Here is a 27471-nt window from a genome sequence, read left to right as displayed (position 1 = left end):
AGCCTGCTTGTCCTCGGAGAATCTTCAATATACTAATGATCACATTGGCCAAGTCCCTATCAACTCAAGGTCTCCACCCGTTCATCTATGCTGATGATGTTACAATCTACATCCCTTTTAGACACGATTTATCAGAAATCTCTAATGATATCAAGCATGGATTGAACACCATGCACTCATGGGCAAACTCATTTCAATTGAAGCTGAACACCAATAAAACGCATTGCCTTATTTTTTTTTTGTTACATTTGTACCCCGCGCTTTCCCACTCATGGCAGGCTCAATGTGGCTTATATATTGTATACAGGTACTTATTTGTACCTGGGGCAATGGAGGGTTAAGTGACTTGCCCAGAGTCACAAGGAGCTGCCTGTGCCTGAAGTGGGAATCGAACTCAGTTCCTCAGTCCCCCAGGACCAAAGTCCACCACCCTAACCACTAGGCCACTCCTCCACTCCTCTCATCCCAGCACAACAACTACAAACCCACAACCTTATTCACTTCAGATCATTCCCTCCCCATCTCTGATAGTCTCAAAATACTAGGTGTTGCCATTGATCGCAATCTTACACTTGAGACCCAAGTCAACTCCACCGTAAAGAAAATGTTTCATTCAATGTGGAAACTCAAGCGTTTAAAACCTTTCTTCCCAAGGGATATTTTCTGTAATTTAATTCAATCCAATCAATAGTACTAAGCCACGTTGACTACTGCAATGGAATCTATGCGGGATGTAAAGAACAATTCACAAAGAAACTCCAGACAGCCCAAAACACAGCAGCCAGGTTGATATTTGGTAAAACACGATTCAAAAGCGCCACACCACTCCGTGAAAAACTGCACTGGCTTCCAATCAGAGATCGCATCACTTTCAAAACCTGCACCTTGGTCTATAAGATTATCTACGGTGAAGTCCCAGGTTACATGATTGAAATGATTAATCTCCCAATCAGAAATAGTACCAGCTCATCACAGACTTACCTCAATCTCCACTACCCAAATTGCAAAGGACTAAAATACAAGACAACCCATGCGTCCAACTTCTCTTACATAAGCACATGTCTGTGGAACGCATTGCCACAAGCTGTGAAAACAACCCACGATCACCTAAAATTCAGGAAATCATTAAAGACGCACCTATTCGGAAAGGCATACCCGAATGACCCAACTTAAATGCCTCAACCTTGCAACACTTCAATATCAAAGATCGTATTGGACATTATCAAACCCTCCTACCTTTAATCCCATGTGACTGAATCTTATCTTCCCTATACCACCATAACATCTTTTGTACTTGTCCCCTACCGAACTTGGCAAATGCCTTTACGGTATTATGTAAGCCACATTGAGCCTGCAAATAGGTGGGAAAATGTGGGATACAAATGTAACAAATAAATAAATAAGATGTGAATGTGTGGACTGAAGACCACATCGCAGCCTTGCAAATCTCTTCAATAGAGGCTGACTTCAAGTAGGCTACCGACGTAGCCATGGCTCTAACATTATGAGCAGTGACACGACCCTCTGAAGTCAGCCCCACTAGAAGTATGGGAGGATATGCATACAGAAGGCCTGTCCCCCAATGAAGAAGGAATGCATCTGACACTAGTCTGTCATGGGCCTGAAGCCTGGAACAGAACTGAGGGAACTTGTGGTTGAGTTGAGTGGCAAAAAGATCCACCGAGGGGGTGCCCCATGCTTGGAAGATCTTGCGGGCTACCACCATGTTCAGAGACTACTCATGAGTTTGCACTATCCTGCTCAGTCTGTCGGCCAGGCCACTGTTTATGCCTGCCAGATAAGTGGCTTGGAGAAACATGCTGTGATGGCGTGTCCAGAGCCACATCTGGATGGCTTCCTGACACAGAAGGCGAGATCTGGTGCCCCCCTGCTTGTTGGTGTAATACATCGCAACCTGATTGTCTGTTTGAATTAGGACAATTTAATTGAACAGCCGATCTCTGAAAGCTTTTAGAGTGCTCCAGATCACTTGAAGCTCTAGGAGACCAAACTCCTTGGGTGTGAAGCCCATCTACGTGAGCTCCCCACCCCAGAAGATATGCACCCATCGTCAGCACTTTTTGCGGCTGAGGAATTTGGAATGGTAGTCTCAAGGTAAGATTGAATCGAATTGTCCACCATTCAAGAGAGAGCATAAGCTCCGGGAACACTCGGATGACATCTTCCAGACTCCCCATGGCTTGATACCACTGAGAAGCTAGGGTCCACTGAGCAGATCTCATGTGAAGACATGCCACGGGTGTAACATATACTGTGGAAGCCATGTGACCCAACAATCTCAACATCTGCCGAGCTGTGACCTGCTGTGATGTCCGAACCCTGGACGCAAGGGAGAGAAGGTTATCTGCACGTGCCTCCGGGAGGAAAGCTCGGGCATTCTTTGTATCGAGCAGAGGTACTATAAACTCCAATTGTTGAACTGGATGGAGATAGGCCTTGGGGTAGTTTATTACGAACCCTAGTAGTTTCTGAACCTGAATAGTCATCTGCACTGACTCCTGAGCACCTTCCTTTGAGGTACTCTTCACCAGCCAATTGTCGAGATAAAGGGAACACATGCACTCTCAGCCGGCGTAGCGACATTGCAACTACTGCTAGGCATTTTGTAAAAACCCTGGGAGCTGACGCAAGGCCAATAAGCATTGAAAGTGATGTGTTCCCAGCCAAAATTGAAGATACTTCCTGTGAGCTGGAAGAATCAGAATGTGTGTACATGCATCCTTCAAGTCCAGAGAGCATAGCCAATCGTTTTCCTGAATCATGGTAAGAAGGGTGCTCAGGGAAGCCATCCTGAACTTTTCTCTGACTAGAAATCTGTTCAGGACCCTTAGGACTAGGATGGAGCGCATCCCCCCATTTCTTTTTCTGCACAAGGAAGTACCTGGAATAGAATCCCTGCCCTTCTTCCCTGGGTGGAACGGGATCACCCGCATGGGCCTGTAGAAGAGAGTTCCTCTGCAAGTACCTGCTTGTGATGACAGCTGAATGAATGAGCTCTCGGTGGGCAATTCGGGGGTTTGGATAACAAATTGAGGGTGTATCCTAACCGGACTATTTGAAGAACCCACCGATCAGAGGTTATAAGAGGCCACCTTTGGTGAAAATTTCAACCTCCCTTCATCCAGCAAGTCATTCAGCACGGACACTTTGATTGCGGCTATGCTGTGCTGGGAGCCAGTGAAAAGCCAGTCCCTTGCTTTTGCTGGGGAGCAGCAGGGGCCTCGGGTGCACGCTGCTGAGCCTGAACAGGCTGGTGAGCCACAGGAGCATACCTCTGCCTAGAGTAGGCACAGGAAGCACTCCGCGATCCACCAAAATACCTCCTGGATGAGGAGGTGGTTGTAGAAGACGTCCGGCAGGAGAGAGAAGACATAGCCTCTGTGTGCTTTTTGATTTGGTCAGCGACCTCTTCAACCTCCTCTCTGAAAAGATAATCCCCCCAGCAAAGGGCATCTGCCATTCTCTGCTGGACTAAATGATCCAGGTGAGAAACACGCAGCCATGAGAGTCTGCGCATTGCTATACCTTGGGCAAAGATTCTGGATGCCACATCAAAAGTGTTGTAAGTGTCCCTGGCCAAGAACTTGTGACACACCTTCTGCTGCTTGACCAGCTGGCAAAAAGGCTCGGCCTGCTCCTGAGGAAGCGTGTCGACCAAGTCAGACAGCTGTCTCACTGAGATCCACAAGTAAACGCTCGTGAAGAGCTGGTAACACTGAACATGGGCAATGAGCATAGCAGCCTGATACATTTTCCTCCCAAAAGAGTCCAGGGTCCTAGCTTCTCTGCCTGGGGAAGCTGAGGCATAGTCCCTAGTAATCCTGGGTTTTTTAGAGAGCGGCATCCACCACCATGGAATCGTGGGGTAACTGAGACCTCACCAACCCAGGTTCACCGTGGATCTGATATTGGGTATCAATCTTCTTGGGGATCACAGGGACAGAAAGAGGGGACGCCCAGTTCCGTATGAGGACTGCCTTGAGTACCTCGTGGAGAGAAGCCGTCACTGCCTCCTTAGGTGGAGAGGTATAACTCCAGTACCTCAAGCATCTTGGCCCTGGGCTCATCCTCCACTTCTACGGGGAATGGAATGGCCTGCACCATTTCCCGTACAAAAGAGGTGAAAGAGCGACTCTCAAGTGGAGACAGTCTCCTCTCAGGTAGAGGGGAAGGCTCAGAAGGTATCCCATAGGGCTCATCAGAGAAGTACCTGGGATCCTCTTCTGATTACCACGAGCACTCTTCTTCAGTATCGGACAACACTTCCCTCAGTTATGTCTGAGATCTGTTCCACCTCAACATGGAGGATCCACGTCCTTGGGAATGGTGTCGAGGAGTCTGCTCCTGCCTCGACTCTGGCGAAGCTTCCGACACTGAAGGAGAACCAGACTGTGTGGCAATCGACACTGGGGCCACAGTGGAAGGCATGGTAGGTGCAGGCACCCCCGATGCACATCACTGCATCAAGCCCTCCAAGAGCTCTGGGAGTAAGGTCCGGATGCACTCATCGAAAGCCACCACTGGTAAAGGCTGAGGGGCCGGTGTGGGGGTCAGGTTGTCAAACTGCTTGGGATGCAGGAGAAGGATTTCGGCTGCTTGGAGACACACGAACTGCTTGGGATGTGGGAGACGGATCTCGGCTGCTGGGAGACACATGCATTAGCACCTCTTGAATAGAGGGGGCGAGGTCCTCCTGGTGTCAACGCTTCTCGGGTGCCGAGTCTCTCAGCACCCCGGAGCTCCTGGCACTGTATGTCGAAGGAGATCGGTGTCAGTGCTTCTTGGCCTTCGCTCGATACACTTCATCCAAACTCCTCAATGCCGATGAGGATGACGTTGAATCCTCACATCACCTCGGTGTCAGGTCTGACGATGGTCGGTCCCGGGAGCCTGCATAGCAGGAGGCCTTGAGGCAGCTGGAGACCCACTCCTTGCCTCACTACTCCCAGTGTCTTGGAGTCTCGCAACAGCCATCCCTACCTAGACTTCCAACGCCAATGCTTCCTTCGATGTCGCCATCGCTGACCTTAATGCTGAAGCCGAAGAACCGGACCGAACTCCAAAAAGTTTTCTCGTTGAGCCTCTTGGGAAATTTGCGTCCTTTTCTTCATACAAAGACAAAGGAAGGACACAATTTGCCGGGCCTGAGGCACTGAATACACCAAGAATGTGTATCAGTACCCAAGATGGTCCAGTTGCACCAGGAGCAACATTTGAAGCCACTGGGAGTCTTCGATGACATGGAAAGGAAAATGGCTCCGGCAAAATCAAAAGTCATGACTGTGCCTGAAAAATGGAAAAGAGGCACAAAAAAGAAGAGGCCCATCTGAGCAAGCCCGCGACAAAAAAAAAAAATATATATTTTAACATGGGCCAAAAAGAAACTAAAGAAAACTGAAGAGAAAAAAGGCGCTGAAACACAGTAAAGGCTCTTCCCGGGTGTGTGAGGAGCAACACAAAGTGCAGCTGCTTTCTCCTGTGGAAATAAAGAAACAGAAGAGCAGCGGATGTGCTGCGGGCGGGAAGGCACTCCGCACATGCACGGTAAGACACAACTCGTGCCTTAGAAGGCTCTCAAAACTTTTTCTTGCTGGTTAATGTGCCGAATCCCGGGTGATGCGGATCGTGTACCCACTTGTAAGAATGGTATGCCTGCTTGTCCTCAGAGAAAAGGATGTAAATAAGGTATTATAAAAGTAGGTGATGCCTAAAAGTATGCAGTGTCCTGCTATACCCACACCATATATTCCTGCAAGCAACATGCGTTCTATGGATGCGTTGAAACTTGAAGTTCCTTCATTAGCCAAATCTGGTTTGGCTATTACTAGAAAAGGAGAATTTTGTAACGAGGTTCCTGTACTTTGGAATGTGCTTCCATAGTCCCTGTGGGCTGATAAGTTTCTCCCGCATTTTAAATGTCTTTTAAAAGCACAATATTATGTAGTTTATTTATTATTACATTTGTACCCCAAACTTTCCCACTCATAGTAGGTTCAATGCGGCTTACATAGTAATAGGGATTACAGAGTATAGATAGAGAAAATATAATTATAGCAGAATAGTAAAAGAGGAGATAGGGTAGGTGGTGATTGGGCAAGGGAGAAGGGAGTAGGAGTGGTGTGAGCAAGGGGTAGGTGAGCACAGGAGAAGGGGTAGTGCATTTGATACTACTCTCCCTGAAGAATAGTGGGTCTGATGCTTTGGGTACTTATTGCTCATTTTTCTTGATGATTACCATCTTTGTTTTTTATGTCCAAGATTACTTTACTATCATGTATTGGAGTTTATTCTCCATCTCTTTAGTTTAATTGCACATCACTGTGATACCACTGTGATTTCATGTGAACTCAGTGGTATATCAAGATTAATAAACTATAAACACTACAATATGCCTGCTCAGGGGAGGAGTTAGGGTGGAGCATGGGCAGAGGCATGACTTCCAGGCACATATTATAACATACTTGCACAAAGTACAAGCTAACATTTATGCCAGCTCTTGAGCAGGTGACCTCAATCAAAAGCAGACGTAAAAGCCAATGGTGAAACTTACCCAAATACCCCCAGGTTCTATACAGCGCGACCAAATTTGCATGTACAAATCTGGTCATATTCTAGATTTGCATGAGCAATTTAATTACTTAACATGTCAATCAGCACCAATAATTGCCACTTAACAAGCAATTACTGATATTAATTGGCATTAGAATTTACTTGCATAACTTGCTAGGCGAATTCTGCAAAGTGGTGTGCGTAAATTCTAGTGTGTGCTCCAAAAAGCGGGAGTGGCTAAGGGCGTGGAATGGGTGGGCTGTAGGCGTTCAAAAATATACATGCAGGGTTATAGACTATAACTGCTGTGCACCTAAATTAGGTGCCGGTTATTTACGCCAAATTGGCATAAATGGATGCCCCTAGAGTTAGGCACAGGCATGGCTGCTAGGCGTATTCTATAAACCATGCCTAAATCTAGGTGTGGTTTATAGAATACACCTAGGCGGAAATATTTTCAGCTCTGATTTTTCAGACGCCATAGATAGAATATAGTCCATACAGTGTCAGGTCACAAATAAAGAAAACATATATACTTCTAAGGGCTGCTCAACCTATGCCCAGAACCCCCCCCCCCCCCCTTTAAATCTCAGCATATCTCTGTTGCAGATACATAAACGTAGTACTGCACTAAAATTACTACCTATTCATATAGTCCCATGAACATGTGTAAATGGTACCCAGCCTTCTAAAACAGTGGTTCTCAACCAGTGTGTCAGGACACACTGGTGTGACACCAAAGATTTGAGAAATAGCATGCTTGTACTTTTCTTAACAACCATGTGTGCTGCAGGTTGGAGAGAGTTGAGAAACAGGAAGTTGGATACTTGAAATCTCCCTAAAGGTCCCCTACTTCTGTCATTCACCTCAAATCAAAACGTTGCAGCTCACCCCTCTCTTTCATCCTGGCAGTCACCACCATTGCATCTGTATTTCCCTTATATCACTGTTAGCAACAATTAAATCATATATAGGATTTTTTCCTTTGTTTAGCTGAAAACTGTAGTGTTTAGTGTGTCACACAGGTGAATATTGTCTGTCAGGTGTGTCACCACAGAAGAAAGATTGAGAACCACTGCCTAAACAATGAACAACCCCCCCCCCCCCCAAATGAATAAACATACCCATACTCCATAGGTATCTGCAGCTCTTGTTCATCTGTTACTCTTCTCCTTTTTCCAGTACCTTAAAAAGAGTTTAGTTAAAACCCAAATACTATTCACAGAAATGATTCAAAGTATCATGCATAAAAATGAACTGCAAGACAACTTTTCAATATGTTTTAACAGAAAAATAACATGCTTTTTATGCATGTAACAACTAATTTTATAACTTTTTCAACAGATTAATTTCTTGGACAGTGAATTTTACTACGGAAAATGTAAATACCACATGGTGTACTTGGAGTAAGAGCAGATGTGCCAAGAAAGTCTGGTGATTGAGATTCGGGACATAAGGCAGCAGGAGTGCAGCTTGGCGTCTTTACTACTTGGAGATTAAGGGGTATAGAGTGCGCTGTGTGGCTGCAGGAAGAGCTGTTGACTGAGGAAGTTGTTTTATTCAGTTGTGCTGGAGTTTTCTCTCCCTCAGTATCACTCTCAGATTCCTCTTGATCTTTATCATTATCATCATCTTCTTCAGAACCCTCACTATCTGACTCTGAATTGCTGTCAGAATCTGTTGTCAAATAGCAATAAATTCAAACAATCTGATCAATTCCAAAGAGAGAAAGGTGACATTTTTTCTTATCTTCTAATTTCCTTCCCTTGAGTCCTGCTAGACAAGTTAGGACCAGTTGGTTGAGTCCCCTTACCAGCAGATGGAGGCAAATAATTTACATATTCCTTTGATATCACTGCTAAGAGGAATGGTGCAGCCTGAAACAATTCACTATGCCAATGCCAAAGCCAAAAACAGCTAGACAAATCAGAAGTGGAGTGGAGGAGTGGCCTAGTGGTTAGGGTGGTGGACTCTGGTCCTGGGGAACTGAGTTCGATTCTCACTTCAGGCACAGGCAGCTCCTTGTGACTCTGGACAAGTCACTTAACCCTCCATTGCCCCAGTAAGCCGCATTGAGCCTGCCATGAGTGGGAAAGCGCGGGGTACAAATGTAACAAAAAAATCAAACAAACAAAACCATAAAACAATTTCTTCATCTCTTATATATACACAGCCAGTAACAGGTGCTAGGGTTCACTCAGACATCCAAGGACTGCAATCTGCCTGAGAGATGATGGATTGGTCTAGGAGGACTCAAAGAAAGTAAATTAGCAGGAAAGAATAATTTCACCTTCCTTATCATCCTGCTAGACCACTCTAAACCAATGGGATATATACCTAAGCTTTATCCTTCAGGGCAGGAGAAAGGCAAGGCTTCCCTCCATGTCCACCCTGCCAAACACACTTTGCTCCCTCACTGACAAATCAATCTTGTATACTTATCAAAAAGGTGCAAAGAACTCTTTGGCCTCTGCCCAGGATACTGCTTTACACCTGGTCAAATATGCCCTGAGATTACTTTGTGATTGGTGACGTAGAAACTTTAATCCAACAGGTAATAATCAACTTGAATGCCACCTGCCCATGACATGGGCCACTCAACAACACAAATAGATGATCTGATCTTCTGAAACTATTGGAGACCTCTAGATAATGAAGTAGAGTACTATGCATATCCAACTTATGAAGGACTCCTCTAAAGCCCTTTTTGGTCCACTATACATGCTGGAAGTGCAACAGATAGATTCAAATGAAAGGATAACATTTTCATCAAGAAAGGAAAAATCTGAATGGAGACTGAAGGAAGGGATCTTGACATGAAAAGGCCTGCAACTCTGAGAGCTGTTGAACTGAGTAGATCGCTACAAGAAACACTGTTTTTAAGGACAGATCCCACCCAGATACTGACTTCATTGGTTCACAAGGTGAACTAGTTAGTGCCTGCAATATCAAGTTGAGGTCCTACTGCAGGATCACTGGATGCTTTGGGCTTTGAATGAAATATGTGCTTCACTCCCTAAAGGGAGCGAACCATATCCTCATGCAACCCCAGAGACTCTCCTCACCCCTTACCTCTAAAACATGCAAGAGCAGCAACATGAACCTTAGTCAGTTGAGGGCTAAACCCTTCTCCAAGCCCTCCTGCAAGAAGGAAAGGATAACAGACAAGTCAGCTTGTAATGCTGAGTCCCAATGTTCTTGACACCAGTGCTCAAAAAGCCTCCAGATATGCATATAAGCCATGGAAGTAGATGGCTTCTGCCACTCCACACCTTCAGAAGTGTCACTAGATGGATCATACCCTTTCTGACTCACAATGTGCCTTTCAAATTATTAAGCAAAAAGGGATCTGAGCCCTCCAAGTTACCAGTCCCTGCTGCAGAAGCCCTGGACCCCTGGGAAAGAGAAGGAGCTGTTCCACTAACAGCTTGAGTAAGTCTGCATACCAGGGACACTGCAGCCAATCTGGGGCTACTAGAAGTACTAGAAAGAGATGCTTCATGATTCAGCAGATTATTTGACTGATCAGGAGTGAAGTGGGGAACAAAGAGAATTGCCTGACATGGTCAGGGTTGAATCAATGCACTTATTTTTACTGGAATACTTGGCATTCTGCATCACCACCATTGTATTAACCGCAGCATCCCCTAGTGACAAGCAGCTGGAATGCTAGAGAATCTAGCTTCTACTCTCCCAGATCCTGGATGTGACATGCTCAAGGTGAGACTCTGCCCAGTTGCAGAGCTCCAAGACTTCAGATGCAATTGCAACACTCTTGGTGCCTCCTTGTTTGCTGATATATGCCACGCTATGGTATTGTCAGACAACACCCAAACCACCCTTCCCTCAACAGGAGAAGGAACTGATGTAACGCCAACAAAAAACTACTCGATTGACCATGATGCCTCCAGTGTCAACTAGCAATCCATAACCACATGTTACAGGAAACGGGCTCCCCAGCTCATCAAACTGGCATCTGTTGTACCGCCCTTCTTAAAAATGTGCCCTCTGAGGATCCCAAAGTCTTCCCAGGGAGCCCAGGGCAGCTGCCCTATGCCTCCACAGGACTCCCAAAACCCTGTGAAGGCTACCTGAATTCCTCAAGATAAGGTCTACTCCAAATGGGGCCTCAATTCAATGGTCATTAAGCACCCCCAGTCACAACAAGAGAGGAAGCAGTTCCCACTCATTTAAGAGAGCAGAAACCACACATCCCTGCTAAAGCTGGCTCCCTGCTTGCAAACCATGCCAAAAGGTCCGATGGCTAGACAATCACAACCTGATCTGCTAGCAGCTCTGCAACTCCCTGGAGTCTTGTGCAGTCGCATTCATCTGCTGCTCACTGCAGAGTGAGCAGTAGGAGACTAGTGTGCTGAAGACACAAGGGCTCCCACAACTCCTGAATCTCCTGCGCACCAGCACATCTAAGTGAGTCCCACAAGCCATGTTTAGGAACTCAGTGCCTCTATAAACTTGACCAGGGGAAGGTCCATGGATTGATCACCAGGAGTGCCAGCCACAGACTTTGTTAGTGCTGCAGAACGTAGCCTGTGGCCTAGGCAGTCAGGCCAAATCTTCTAACCTGCTGCACCAGTCTGACCTGCATCATCTACTGGAGGCAGAGAAATACTGAATTGTTCCAGGTAGAACCACTCCTCTTATCAGTGATGTCACTGGAATATGTAAATTCTCTGCCTACATCCACTAGTAAGGGGATTCAATCCACTTGTCTGGATTGGTCTAGCAAGATAAGTAAACATGACTTTTTAAAGCAATTTAACCTACATAACTAAGAAATTTTTTTATTTACATGCTCAGGTATGTACTTATAACAATTACTCTAGTATATACACATAAAATAAAAAGAAGCACCTAATTAATCTGGTACATATACACAAAAATATAAAAAGGACTTACTTTTATACACTATCTCCCTAATTCTACAATCTTAGTGCCTAAGGCAGTGATTCCCAAACTCGGTTCCTCAAACTCTCTTCAGGGGTTCCCCATCAGTGCAAGCTCTAGCTAGTTAGGGCAGAAGCAATCCTCAGTCACTCCTGCCCATGCTGGCTCCAATTTCAAAATGGCTGCCAGGACCTCCAGCGACAGTCCCATGAGCATGTCTTGAGAAATCTCGGCAGCCATTCCGTCAGCGGAGCCAGCATTGGCATGAGCAACTGAGGATCACTCCTGCCCCCTCTAGACCACCAATAATACAGTAGACATTGGTGGGGGGGGGGGGGGGGGGGGGGACTATGTGTGGTTCAGGAGAGGGGAGGCTCCTTCTATTGTGAGGGAGGAGGAAGGGGAGGGAATGGGGTTCCTCAGTGTATGAAAAATATTTCATGGGTTCCACCATAGAAAAAAGTTTAGGAATCACTGGCCTAAGAGATCAATACTCATCCTATGGCAGTAAACAGCTTACAAGCTGCTTTTAGCATGGGCTGAGCTAACCCCAGCTCCAGACACAGAATATCCAGGTATGACCGTTGACCTGAATTTAACCAAGCACTGGCAGATATTCAGACCAGTCCTGGTTATCTTGGTGCATAAAGTAAGGACAGCTGTTGCGCATATAAGTGGCAGCACCATCCATGCCCCTCCCATGCTCTGTCCTTGTGATACCTCCTTGTATTTACATATATAAGTACCTTAATATAACATATGTAAACTGCTTTGGTTGTACCACAGAAAGGCAGTATATCAAATCCATGACACTTTACCATTTACACACACCCTTACAGAATAGCATTTAATCTCTATGCCACCCATACCTGTTTAAGTGTACACCTAACCACTAAAGAGTGGGTTATCCTGTACATTTATACATGCAGTCGGCAAATACGTGTGGGCACCTTTGCATGTTTAAAAAAAAGTAGTTTTAACCAGTAATCTAAATTGGTATGATTCATATAACCTACTGCCAATTTTGTAAAAGGGTCCCTTTGTCTTTGAAAGGAACTACAAAGGAACCAATGAGCATAGGATCAGATTTTTATTTCTAAACTCTGTCCTGGTAAATTCTGCAATAAAGCAAAAATAGGCCTTCAGGATTGGAACAATCAAGAGATCTTTAATTCAAAGACTCGACACGGGCTGTGTTTTGATGTACAAACACCTGCACCAGGGGTCTAACAAAAAACATAAAATTACATTATAAAAATGAATCAAAATGATAACATACATAAATATACATGACTGCGGCATTCATTTAAAAATATATCTAAATGATGACCTGATGTTAAAAATAATATATTTGAAAAGTAGTGTCTAAAATGGTAATACACAAAAAGTGAAGGGTGACATATATGTTAAGAAAACATTCAAATGTACTGCACTATGGATACATGCATAAAATGTGTCAAAACACAGTAAAGCGAAGATACTTACCTCTAGCAGGTATTCTCCAAGGCCAGCAGGCTGATTGGTCTCACATGTGGGTTGACGTCCGCGTTGGCCCGGGAACTAGCATTTTGCAAGAGCAAAAAATAAAACAAGTTTTGCCAGAGTCTTCTGGCGCATGTGCAGCACATACCGCGCATGTGCGGACTGATTTCCCACCCGCCACGCGAGCATGTTTACTCAGTTAAATCAAAAAGCAAATGAAATAACAGATAACTTCAAAGGGGAGGAGGGAGGGTTTGTGAAAATAATCAGCCTGCTGTCCTCGGAGAATACCTGCTACAGGTAAGTATCTTTGCCTTCTCCGAGGACAAGCAGGCTGCTTGTTCTCACAAGTGGGGTATCCCTAGCATCCAGGCTCACTCAAAACAATGAACATTGGTCAACTGGGCCTCGCAACGGAGAGGGCATAACATAGATTAACCTGAAACTATATACAGCTAGCTGAGAGTACAGCCTGGAACAGAACAAAAAAGTGCCTAGGAGGGTGGCGTTGGATTCTAAACCCCAAACAGGTTCTGCAGCACTGACGGCCCAAACCGACTGTCGCGTCAGGTATCCTGCTGAAGGCAGTAGTGAGATGTGAATGTGTGGACTGGTGACCACGTTGCAGCCTTGCAAATCTCTTCAATGGAGGCTGACTTTAAGTGAGCCACCGACGCAGCCATGGCTTTAACATTATGAGCTGTGACGTGGCCCTCCAAAGTCAGCTCAATTTGGGCATAAGTGAAGGAAATGCAATATGCTAGCCAATTTGAGATTGTGTGTTGTGCATTTTCTGAGGGCGACTCCCCTCCTGTTGGGATCAAAAGAAACAAACAACTGGGCGGACTGTCTGAAGGGCTTTGTCCGCTCCACGTAAAAGGCCAATGCTCTCCAAGCTGTGCAAACTGCTTTTGCCAGGGTGGGCATGAGGTCGGGGAAAAAATGTTGGCAAGATAATTGACTGGTTCAGATGTAACTCTGACACCACCTTCGGTAGGAACTTAGGGTGCATGCGGAGGATTACTCTGTTGTGATGAAACTTAGTATAAGGGGGGGGAAGTGACGTCACGCTCTGTAATGGCGGACTGAAAAAACAGAAGCTCCCGAACATCAGCCTCATAAAGAGCATATTAGGAGAGCAAACTGTTCTAATAGCGTATTTAAATCAGCGATAGTGAAACGAGAGCCGAACGCGACCCCAATAATGTCAACTTCGGGACCGAAAACCACAGATTTGACGGCTTTCTCGTACCGTCAACGGGAGGCGGCAAAAAACATGCAGGCCGGAGAACAGACTGATGGCGAAGACACCACGCGGCCGCGTGCAGTGATGAATACAGATATCCCTGGAGACAAGGGGGGAAACGAAATGCCGCCAGACAAATGGGAACAACTCCAAATCTGGTTTCAAGATATTAAATCGGAAATTAAGGAGATGCGACGCGACTTCGCACAGCTAGGTGCAGATCTCCGCGGAGAGATTTCAGAACTGGGCACCAGAGTCAGCGAAGCTGAAGCAGGCCTAGAAGAGCAGGCAGACTCCCTTAATGGGGTGGAGAACCGTCTGTCCGAGCAACAAACGGAGCTCAGATTCCTCACCGATAAGGTGGAGGATCTGGAGAACAGGAGTCGGCGTTCCAACATAAGAATTCGAGGCCTGCCGGAGGTGCCAGAATTTGTCAACTGCGAACTGGTAGTACAAAAAATAGCTGCCCACCTCCTATCCACACCAGAGCAGACAATCGCGCCTAATACCATCAGACTGGAGAGAGCACACAGGGCAATGGGTCAGCGAAGGGCCAATGTGCCCAAAGACATAGTGGCATGCTTCTCCGAGTTTAAAATGAAAGAAGACATTATGCATAAGGCGAGACTGAGCAGTCCAATAACCTGGGAAACGTTTCCCATAGAGATTTTTCAGGACCTTTCAGCTACAACTTTGAAAAGAAGAAGTGCACTGCGGCCATTAACTGAGCGACTCCGAGCAGAAGGGGTTAAATATAAATGGCAATACCCTTTTGCACTAGTCTTCTCCCAGGCGGGAAAACAGCGCCGAGTGGTGACATTAGAAGATGCCCAAGATTATCTGGGACAAGACACAACAAGCGATCCGACACAGGCACGAACACCGGTCGAGGCCCCTCAAAGATCTAAATCGAAATGGCAGCGGGTGTCCCAAGGACGAGGGCGCCTGAGACGGCAGACGTCAGGGCTTACGGCTACAACAAACAGGAAGTCGTGAGCAACTAACACAAGCTGGATTATAAGCGGAATATCGTTGCCACAGGAGAACAGAATACAAGAAAGTTTGATGATGTTATGGTTGACAGCAAAATAAGAAACAGACTCATTTAGAGAGCTGAGGCTAGAATCGGGAAGCTAAGTCACTTCTCCAAAAGTCATGTCCCAGTCGGGGACAGGGACATGTCATATATGGTTTGTGGGGAAGGGGGGAGGGGGGTTAAAGGAGGGAGGGAAGGGAGAGGGCATAAGGTGGTGGTTATATAACCTGCAATACGAAAAAGAATGGCTGATAGGGTGTTCAAATGTGTAACATTAAATGTGAGGGGCCTCAACTCCCCCATGAAGCGTAAGTTAGCCTTTAAAGAAATGTTACGCCTTCAAGCAGACCTGGTCTTGCTCCAGGAGACACATCTTAAGAAAAGTTATGAAAAGTTAGTTTGTCATAAACGTTTTCCCATGATAATGTTTTCCTCCTGTAGTGGGAATTCCAAAAAGAGGGGGGTCCTAACAGCGTTCTCAGGCAGGCACCCGTGGCAGATCCACAAAACTGTCTCTGATAAGGAGGGTAGATTCCTCCTGATAGTGGCCTCCTTATATAATATTCAGTACACCATTCTTAATATATACGCACCCAATCAAGGACAAGGCCCATTCCTTGAGCGTGTAGAGCGTTTACTACAAGATTATCAGCAGGGACATCTATTAATAGGGGGTGACCTGAACCTCACTATTCATCCCCCCCTGGATAACTCCACGGGACAGGCGACTTACGCAAAAGCTGATAGGAAATTATTCAAAGGTTTTATGGCCAGATGGGGACTGGTGGACCTCTGGCGGTCACACCATGGCTCCGAAAAAGATTATACCTACTACTCCTCCCAATATAAATCTTATTCAAGAATAGATGCCTGGATGGGGGAGGTGACAGTTGCTAATAAAGTTCAGGAGATAGACATTGAACCCCGCACGTGGTCCGACCATTCTCCGGTGACCATGACATTGAATTTAGGAGTGAAACGAGTGGGCACACGATACTGGCGGCTAGATGAGATGCTCCTATATGAGATGAAGAATATCCCAACAATAGAACAATACATTACAGAATACATTGAATTTAATGATACAGGAGAGGTACACCCAGCCAGCGTGTGGGAGGGGCTTAAAGTGGTGATCAGAGGGAAATTGATTGCATTGAAGGCACATATAAATAAAAATCGTGCAGAAGAGGAGAATGGTATTAGAACTGAACTCCTCACCTTAGAGCATAAACATAAAGAAAACCCCACGGAGGTAGCGGAATTAGAAAAGATGCAACAGTTGAGATCCAAGCTTAATGAACTCCAAATGGCAGATATAGCGGCCCAACTGCAGAGTGCACAGCAGGAGCACTTTGAATTTGGGGACAAGGCGAGTAGGCTGCTGGCATGCAAACTTAAAAAACTGGCTCAACGCAATTATATTGGGGGTATTCAAACTCCAACTGGGGAACTGGTTACACAAACAGAAGAGATACAGGAGACCTTCTTAAATTACTATACTAAATTGTATGAACTGGAACACACAGCTGAGGATGCCACAAGCGAGCAATATTTGGGACAGATTGATGTCCCCCAGCTGCAAGAAGGAGAGTCAGAATCTCTCTCATCCCCTATAACGCTGGAAGATATCAAATGGGCGATAGGGGATATGGCAACTGGCAAGGCCCCAGGCCCAGACGGGTTTACTGTGAGATTTTATAAGCTATTTAGTAAACATCTGGCGCCACTACTGTTGAAACTATTTAATTCCCTAGAAGATGCGCGTGAGCTGCCCTATTCGTGGAGACTAGCTGCGATTACCCTGCTATTAAAACCAGGGAAAGATCCTCAGCTTTGTGGCTCCTATAGGCCAATTTCTCTACTGAATGTAGATTATAAGATTTTTACAAAAATTTTGGCTCGCAGATTGCAAGAAAAATTGCCTGGTGTGATACATGGGGATCAGGCGGGATTTATAACAGGTCGCCAGACATTCGATAATATCCGTTGCTTATTACACATTATACAGCAAGTAGAAGAGGAACCAACACCCGCAGTATTGCTTTCGATAGATGCCGAAAAGGCATTTGATCGGGTGGATTGGACCTTCATGTTCGCAGTATTTAGGCGAGTAGGGATAAAAGGGAGATATCTCACCTGGTTACGGTTAATATACCAGGCCACACTGGCCACAATTAAAGTAAATGGGTCTTATACGAGAACGTTTAATATATGGCGGGGCACCAGACAGGGATGTGCACTATCCCCCCTCCTGTTTGCTCTATCTTTGGAGCCATTGGCCTGTAAGATTAGAAGGGATGCAATGGTAAAGGGGATAGTGAAGGGCATGAGGGAACATAAAATTATGTTATTTGCAGATGACATATTACTCACTCTTTCCCAGCCGGAACAGTCAGTGAACCGGATAATAGAACATTTGACACACTATGGGCAGCTATCAGGATTCAAGCCTAACTTGACAAAATCAGTTTTCTTAAATCTAACAATACCCCCTAGCGATCTACCGGACCTTCAGGCAGCATTTCCATTTGTGTGGGCTAAGAGCTCGATCAGATATTTGGGAGTACAGATAACACCAAGAATAGGGGATCTCTTTCACGCGAATTTCCCCCAAAAAATAGATGAACTTTTTAGGGAACTCGATAGATGGGAAGGGCTTAATATCTCATGGAAGGGACGTATCTCTGCGGTAAAGATGATGATACTTCCCAAGCTACTGTATCTTTTCATGGCGCTTCCTGTCCCGATTCCTAACATTTTTTTTTGTTAAACTCAGGCGAAAAGTTTTTACATTTATCTGGAAGAAACGCCCCCCGCGTGTAAAACGGACGATGATGTATCAACCGCATGAGAGGGGAGGGATGGGAGTCCCCAACTTTTATTTATATTATCAAGCAGCACAGTTAAGAATTTTAACAGAATGGGCACCAGGGGCAATGAAGAAATGGTTACATTGGGAACGGGCATGGTTGGGCCGGAAAGAGATAGAGGACATCCTATGGATCCCAGGGGAAGAGTTGACGCCAATAATTAAGAGGGTCCCATTGGGAGTGAAACATATCTTATCGACCTGGTACCAGATTAGGAAGAAGATGTTCCCGGAACGCAAGTATTATAGGCAAACAGCAATCAGGTGGACGAGAGGTTTTCCTTCGGGTAAATCTGAAAAGGCCTTCCAGATTTGGTCACAGGCGGGATTACGTACCCTAGGTCAATTATGGGGAGAGGGAGAAGTGGTGGGCTTTGCGGAACTTCAAGCAGAATATGGGTTGGTAGAGAGGGACTTGGTATACTATTGCGGTCTTCGCAATTTTATTAGGAGGCGAGCCCAGGACGAACTGGAGCTGGAAGAAACAGCACTGGAAATAGTGATGCGTAAAGGGGGAGGTAAGGGTAGCATAACACGTATATATCTAGCTCTGCTGGGACGCACTGATCCTCAGGTGTTTTACCAGGCAAGATGGGAAACGGCATTGCAGCGCACTTACCCCCAGATAATGTGGAAACGAAATTATAAGTACTTACTCAAGCCATCCCCAGCACAGTCTGCGAGCGAAAATGGATTTAAAATGTTATACTGGTGGTATTATACCCCCATTAGGCTGCAGAAAATGTATCCAGGGGTATCGGGTCAATGCTGGCGGGAATGTGGCCAAGCGGGCACGTTTTTACATGTCTGGTGGGACTGTGAAAAAGTAAAAGCTTATTGGGCAAAAGTGATAGAGGAGGTCAATAAAGTGACTCAAAAGATTTATACCTGTGAAGCGGAAAGCTGCCTCCTCCACTTTAAGCCTGCAAGAATATCTAGCTGGCAACACAAGTTGGCCATTCAATATTTTGTAGCAGCAAAGCTGGTTTTGGCCCGGGCCTGGAAACAAGTGGAAATACCGGGGACCGACATGGTGCTACGAAAGGTGGAGTATTTCTACCAAATGTCGAAGCTTACAGCACTGCGGAGAGGCTCTATGATGGCCTTCACAAAAATTTGGTCACTCTATGAACAGTCAAAAGATTAGGTTAAGCCACCACAGGGAGGGGATGGGGAAGGGAGGGGGGAAGGGAAGGAAGCGTAAGGAGACGAAGAGTTGTATTAGAAATTCGCAACAGGTTAAAGGTTGAAACATTCTGTTTGAAATTTAAAATAGTTGCTTTGTATGTTTTTCAATTGGGAGCTACTCCTATATTGTATGTTGAAACTGATAAATAAAAGATTAAAAAAAAAAAAAAAAAGAAACTTAGTATAAGGTGTGTTCACCACTAGGACCTGAAGCTCACTGATCCTATGAGCTGAAGTAACAGCCACCAAGAAAATGACCTTCCAGGTCAACTACTTCAGATGGCAGGAATTCAGTGGCTCAAAAGGAGCTTTCATTAGCTGGGTGAGAATGACGTTGAGATCCCATGACACTGGTGGAGGTTTGACAGGGGGCTTTGACAAAAGCAAACCTCTCATGAAGCGAACAACTAAAGGCTATCCAGAAATAGGCTTACCCTCTACACGGCGATGATAAGCACTAATCGCACTGAGGTGAACTCTTACAGAGTTGGTCTTGAAACCAGACTCTAACAAATGTAGAAGGTATTCAAGAAGGGTCTGTGTAGGACAAGAAAGAGGATCTAGGGCCTTGCTGTCACACCAGATGGCAAACCTCCTCCATTTGAAAGAGTAATACCTCTTTGTGGAATCTTTCCTGGAAGCAAGTAAGACACAGGATACACCCTCTGAAAGACCTAAGAAGGCAAATTCTAAGCTCTCAACATCCAGGCCATGAGAGCCTGGGATGTAGAAGCGACCCCTCGTTCTGGGTGATGAGGGTTGGAAAACACTCCAATCTCCATTGTTCTTCGGAGGACAACTCCAGAAGAAGAGGGAAACAAATCTGGCGTGATCAGAAAGGCACTATCAGAATCATGGTTCCGCCGTCTTGCTTGAGTTTCAGCAGAGTCTTCCCTACTAAAGGTATGGGAGGATACGCATAAAGAAGACCTGTCCCTCAATGCAGGAGAAAACTATCCGATGCTAGTCTGTCATGGGCCTGAAGTCTGGAGCAGAACTGAGGGACCTTGTGATTGGTCTGAGTGGCAAAAAGATCCACCGAGGGTGTGCCCCACGCTCGGAAGATCTTGCGGACAACATTCATGTTGAGAGACCACTCATGAGGTTGCATGATCCTGCTCAACCTGTCTGCCAGACTGTTGTTTACACCTGCCCAAAGCCACATCTGAAAAGCATCCTGACACAGAGGGCGAGATCCGGTGCCCTCCCTGCTTGTTGGTGTAATACATTGCAACTTGATTGTCTGTTTGAATTAAGATGATTTGTTTGGACAGCTGATCTTTGAAAGCCTTTAGAGTGTTCCAAATCGCTCGCAGTTCCAGGAGGTTGATCTGAAGACCTATTTCCCGGAAGGGCCAGGTTCTCGGAGTGTGAAACCCATCTACATGCGCTCCCCACCCTAGGAGGGATGTGTCCGTCGTCAGCACATTTTGTGGCTGAAGAATTTGGAATGGTCGTCCCATGGTCAGATTGGACCGGATTGTCCACCACTGAAGAGAATTTCGAAAATTGGATCACATCCTCCAGATCCTCTGCAGCTTGATACCATTGGGAAGCTAGGGTCCATTGAGCCGATCTCATATGTAGACGTGCCATGGTAGTTACATGAACTGTGAAGGCCATGTGGCCCAAAAGTCTCAACATCTGCCGAGTTGTGATCTGCTGAAATGCTCGAACTATGGACACCAGGGACAGGAGGTTGTCTGTCCTTGCCTTAGGAAGATAAGCCCGAGTTTTCTTCGTGTCCAGCAGTGCTCCAATAAATTCCAGTCTTTGGACAGGAGTGAGATGGGACTTGGAGTAATTTATTCCGAACCCCAGTAGCTCTAGCACCTGAATAGTCATTCGCATTGACTCCAGAGCACCGTCCTGCAAGGTGCTCTTCACCAGCCAATTGTCCAGATAAGGAAATACATGAGCTCCCAGTCTGTGTAGCGACGCAGCGACTACAGCCAGACACTTTGTAAACACTCTGGGCGCAGATGCCAGGCCAAAGGGCAGTACACGGTACTGAAAGAGCTGTGTTCCCAGCCGAAATCGAAGATACTTCCTGTGAGCTGGAAGTATTGAGATGTGTGTGTAAGCATCCTTTAAGTCCAGAGAGCGTAGCCAATCATTCTCTTGAATTATGGGAAGAAGGGTGCCCAGGGCAACCATCCTGAACTTTTCTCGGACTAGGAATTTGTTCAGGGTCCTTAGGTCTAGGATGGGACGAATCCCCCCGTCTTTTTCTGCACAAGGAAGTACCTGGAATAGAATCCCAGCCCTTCTTCCCCTGGTGGAACGGGTTCGACCGCTTGGGCCTTTAGAGGGGCGGAGAGTTCCCGACATCGATGCCTCCCTCGATGTCGACACTGCCGACCTCTGTACCGATGTCAATGTCAAAGGACCATACCAAGCCCCAAAAAGGTTTTCTCGCTGGGCTTCTCGAGACACTTGAGTCTATTTCTTCATACGAAGACACAGACTACAAGCGGCTGGGCTAAGGTCAGGCCCAAAGCACTGGATACACCACGAATGAGTATCGGTACTTGAGATGGTCCGGTTGCATCGAGTACAACATTTGAAGCCGCTGGGTGTCTTCGATGACATGGGAGGAAAAACAGCTTCGGCGAAATCAAACGATGTGATTGTGCCAAAAAATAAGAGGGCACAAAAAGGGGAGAAACCCGACCGCGTGGCCTAAAGGCCGGCCACATCGAAAAATAAAACTTAAAATTGAGGAAGAAATACTAAACAAAAAAATAAAAGGATTACAAATCTCTCTTTTTTTCCTTTTTTTTTTTTTTTTAAACAAACAAACTACGAAAACTCTCTTCCCGGGCCTAAACGAGGAGCACAGGAGGAACCTGCCGCACCTCGTCGTGGAAGAGAAGAAACTGAGATGTGCTTGCGTGGCGGGCAGAAAATCAGTCCACGCTGCACATGCGCCAGAAGACTCTGGCAAAACATTTTTTTATATTTTGCTCTTGCAAAATGCCGGTTCTCGGGCTGACACAGACGTCAACCCACATGTGAGAACAAGCAGCCTGCTTGTCCTCGAAGAATTGTTATTACACAATCAGATAGTATATGCACATATTACATAAATAAGGATAATAATCCATACAGAATGTGAAGTGCAAATAAGTGTATGATAATAAAAACATTTGATTTGCATAAGCGCACAAAAAATGACATCAATGTGCATCAAAGTGAGGGATAAAATCTGCCTTTCTTACCAATTTGAGTAAAATTATTCAAAATAGTCACAAATAGTGCTTGTCTTCAAAAAGAAGAGCTAAAAACAATGGGGTCCTTTTACAAAGCCACGGTAAAAAGTGGCCTACGGTAGTGTGGGTGCACCTTTTAGGCGTGCACAGGGCCATTTTTTTTTTACTGCAGAAATGGCCCTACACCAGTATTAAAACTAGCGTGCATCTATTAATGGTCTGAGTCCTTACACCCACTGACCTAGCAGTAAGAATTCACATGCTACCCATGCGATAGCCATGCAGTGCGTGCCAATGTAGGCTCACAGTACAAAATAGAAAATTATTTTCTACCATGGGATTCGGCGCAAACCAAACTCAGAATTACTGCCAGGCGCACACGATACCCTGGTGGTAGTGCCGATTGGGTGTGGGACACTCGTGCATTAGTCCTCTCGCGTCTTTGTACAAGGACCCCAAAATGATAAGTAAAAAAATGGAGGGTGTGCAAATAAATTACAACTATACCTCAAAATGAGTATTTTAAAATTTAAATATAAATAAGCTGAATGGCACCAAACTAAAAGCATCGAATGAAACTAAAAGCATCAAATGAACATGGCTAAAAACATCTCCACTTTATGCAACCCTATTAAAAAGCTAAAACACACTAAAAAGACTTAAATAACCAAGGGGGTCTTTTTATTAAAGCTTAGCTCAAGTAATCTGCATCAGGGGTCCATTTTATTCCTATGGGCCCTTCTGCAGATAACAAAAAATGTAAGCCCAATACATTAAATATGCCTTCTTAGCACTAAATATAGCTACTGCGTCCAATACTACTTATAAAAACATGAAAACAAAACTCCCAGGAGTAAAATCAATAGAATCAAAACTGCTTACCGAGGTTCCAGTCTGACAATGCTTGAGAACGCAACTGAGAATTTCGTGTCTGTGTTTGGAAGCAAATGGCACCAAAAAAGAGCAGAGCATGTGTGGAGAGTGGCTTATATGGTGTTCAATTTGAACTGATCACATTAGCATTAAACCCGCAGGGGGAAAAACGCGGGACAGAAATAAACAAATAAAGTGGTTGCCAAAAGGCATAATGGGACCCAGTACAATAAGAATTATAAATGAACAGTTGGGACGGCACTACAATTAAAAACATTGCTAAATATTAAAATAAATAAATACTAAGGGCTCCTTTTACTAAGTTGCGCTGAAAATGGCCTGTACTGGTGCAGATGCATGTATTGGACACAAGCAGGTTCATTTTTCAGTGCATCTGCAAAAAAGGCCTTTCATTTGGCAGAAAATGGACATGCAATAAAATAAAAATTGCTGTGTGTCCATTTTGGGCCTGAGACCTTACTGGCACCCACTGACCTAGCAGTACGGTGGTAATGGTCTACACACGTACAATGCCGATTACCATCCGGTTACCGCCACGCACCGGAAAAGTTCTGGTGCGCTCAGTGGATGCATGTAAAAAATGAAATTACCACCCAGGCCACACGGTAACCGAGCGGTAGTTCAAAATTGACGTGCGTAGGCACCTATGCAGCTTAGTAAAAGGGCCCCTAAAATAAGGATTAACTATATTAGGTTAATGTAATGTAAATAAATAAATACTAAAATAATAATTAATTATATTTGGTTAATGTAAACTTCAATTCCAATATTAAAAATATCACACATTTTGTGAAAAATGTCCTCTGTTAATAAAAAATGGGACATCATAATCTACCCAAAACAGCTCAATACATTATGTTAAAGATAATGTGTTGTTCAAAAACAAAACAAAGTTGTATCTTAAACCAAACACAATCCACATAAACAACTGCTTCATCTGTAGTGAATCACAACAGTATATATACATAAAACTAAAATACAATCACTCTGTATGACATAAATGGTCATTAATTGCTATCCTCAGAGAAAGTGGGTCATATTTCTGTTCAATTTCTGATAACTGTAGAGAAGAGGCATAGCTCGCCTACCCAACATTCTAAAGGAAAACAGCCCCGATCAGTGTTCCTTTATGTAATATATATATGTGGGACTACTTGTTTAATCAGGAAACAGGCAGTTATTTAAATTCTTTTTAGTGTGTTTTAGCTTATTAATTGGGTTGCATAAATTGGTGACGTTTTCCGCCTTGTTCATTCGATCTTGTAATGTTAGACTCCTGATGCAGGAATTTGTACACCGAAATGTGGCTGTGTTAGGTCTTTCAATTAAAGATCTCTTGATTGTTCCAGTCCTAAAGGCCTGTTTGTGCTTTTTTGTGTAGTCTTTGCTTATGTCTTTCCTGATCCTCTCTTTTGCTATTTGGTAAATTCTGCACCTTTCAAAATCAGAAACAAATTATCTTAAACTCAATATAAAACCTATGTTACAGGGAGCATAATTTTCAAATGCATTTCCATGAATAAAATACTGCTTTAACTAAAATTAGCTTTTATACAATTGCTCATCGTGCATACAGCATATGCATGCAAATTTATCCTGACTGAACAGACGCTTTCCTGGCGATGTTAGAGAAGGGTTTACATTTATACATGATTGTTGTCAAAGTTATAATGCGTAGTTCTGCTTTGAAAACCCGTCTGAAAATTACAAGTGTAGTTTTTACGTGCATTTGCAGCTATAAAAACACTAATGAAAAAGAATACCAGATACTAACCTGACTGACTGTCATCAGAATCATCATCATCATCGTCGTCATCATCGTCTTCATCCTCCTCTTCTTCTTCTTCCTCATCATCTTCATCATCCTCTTCATTTGAATCATCAGAGTCTTTGCTACTAGGTATGTCTGAATCTGCTCCTCTAAATCGATCTATCAATGGCTTTGTAGGGTGAATATGATGTGGAGATTTTACTGCTGCTACATCGTCATTGCTGTCTGTTTTCTCTTTACAAAGACTCTGCAGTACAGGAGAGGCAGCAGGCACAACTGGTGTCCGACTGCCAGAATGCTGTTTCCCACATGTACTTAAATTTACTGGTGAAGAAAATGGTGTACTGCTAGATGTAGCCATGCTTTCATTTATTTTGCTCTGAGTTTTACATTTGGTGGTAAGTGCTAGAGGAGCCTCTTGTATGACACACTGAATAACTCCATTGGGTTGGTGATTACCTAAAAGTGCATTTGTCAAGAATGGATTAGAATGATTATTTTCTACACAGGTTTGTTTACGATGACCTAGAGAACCAGAGGTTGATTTTAGATTTGACAAAGATGTATCAATTTGCTGCTGGCTCTTGGATAGCTCTTGTTGTTTCTTTGAATGTGCTGAAAATATTTGTTTGAGCAGTTCCTGTCCAAATGATAGATGAAAAACAGCAAAAGGCTATTAATCACATGATAACTAAACAAATAAATAATTATGGTCCTAACTTAGCACATACACCCAAATTAACTACCCTGGTACAGAAAGCAAATAGTTGATAAAGAACCAACATTTTAACATTTCTAGGATTTATTATCATGCAAGCTGATATACTAAGGCATGATGAAAAAAAAAAGAAATATTCAAAACATATATGCAATACTTTTAGTGCTAAAGTAAAGCGAAGATACTTACCTGTAGCAGGACAGAAAGCTTCATATTCTCACAAGTGCGGTGACACTGATCCACATCGCCCGATCCAGCTTTTGCCATAGTAAAAAAAAGAGAGCTTTGTGTAGTACGAGCCATGCTCCAGCGCGCATGTGTGAGTGCCTTTCCGCCCATTGCACGAATACTGTCCCCTCAGTTTAATACTAAGCAAAAAATAAAGTAAAATTAACCAAGGAGACAACTCCAAGGGGAGGTGGGTGGGAATGTGAGAATATGAAGCCTGCTGTACTCGGAGAATACCTGCTACAGGTAAGTATCTTCGCTTTCTCCAAGGGCAAGCAGGCTTCAATCTGCTCACGTGGGGAATCCCTAGCATCCAGGCTCACCCACTACAACAAACATCGGTCAACTGGGCCTCAAAATGGCAAGGACATAACACAGATTAACCTGAAACTATATGCAATCTGAATGAGGGTGCAGCCTGAAACAGAATAAAACGGGTCTAGGAGGGTGGAGTTGGACTCTAGACCCCAACACTGATGCCCGAACCGACTGTCGCGTCGGATATTCTGCTCAAGGCAGTAATGTGATGTGAATGTGTGGACTGAAGACCACGTCGCAGTCCAGCAAATTTCTTCATTGGAGGCTGACCTCAAGTGGGCTACCGACGCGGCCATGGCTCTGACATTATAAGCCGTGACATGACCCTCCAAGGCCAGCCCAGCATGGGCATAAGTAAAGGAAATCTGCCATCCAAATTGAAATGGTGTGTTTCCATCCTGTTGGGATCAAAAGAAACAAAAAGCTGGGTGGACTGTCTGTGGGGCCTTGTCCGCTCCATATAGTAGGCTAATGCTTTCTTGCAATCCAAGGTGTGCAATCTGCTTCTGCCAGGATGGGCATGATGTTGGGGAAAGAATGTTGGCAAGACAATCGACTGGTTCAGATGGAACTCCGACACCACGTTCAGCAGGAACTTAGGGTGAATGCGGAGGAGTACTCTGTTGTGATGAAACTTAGTATAAGGTGCCTCCACTACTAAGGCTGGAAGCTCACTGACCCTATGAGCTGAAGTAACAGCCACCAAAAAACGACCTTCCAGGTGAAGTACTTCAGATGGCAGGAATTCAAAGGCTCAAAAGGAGCTTTCATCAGCTGGGTGAGAACGACATTGAAATCCCATGACACTGGCAGAGGTTTGACAGGGGGCTTTGACAAAAGCAAACCTCTCACGAAGCGAACGACTAAAGGCTGTTCAGAGATGCGCTTACCTTCAACACGTTGATAGGCACTAATTGCACTTTAGACCAGACCCTGACAAGTGTAGAAGGTATTCAAGAAAGGTCTGTGTAAGGCAAGTAAGGGGATCTAGGCCTTATTCTCACACCAGACAGCAAACATCCTCCATTTAAAAG

At 44.7% G+C, this 27471-nt stretch overlaps 1 protein-coding gene across 1 annotated transcript in view; it reads right to left on the bottom strand.

Moving 5' to 3' along the window:
- BAZ2B (bromodomain adjacent to zinc finger domain 2B) overlaps positions 1–27471 on the bottom strand; it is a 914692-nt gene that overhangs the window by 458222 nt on the left and 428999 nt on the right. The window contains exons 10-12 of the mRNA XM_030210692.1: positions 25177–25813; positions 7960–8247; positions 7695–7755 (exon numbers count right to left, since the gene is read on the bottom strand). Of these exons, the coding sequence (XP_030066552.1) occupies positions 7695–7755; positions 7960–8247; positions 25177–25813 (986 nt within the window). The remainder of the gene's footprint in view (positions 1–7694; positions 7756–7959; positions 8248–25176; positions 25814–27471) is intronic.

The sequence above is a fragment of the Microcaecilia unicolor genome, chromosome 7, assembly GCF_901765095.1.
Source record: "Microcaecilia unicolor chromosome 7, aMicUni1.1, whole genome shotgun sequence".
Classification (NCBI taxonomy): domain Eukaryota; kingdom Metazoa; phylum Chordata; class Amphibia; order Gymnophiona; family Siphonopidae; genus Microcaecilia; species Microcaecilia unicolor.
This window is presented reverse-complemented; position numbering and strand designations above follow the sequence as displayed.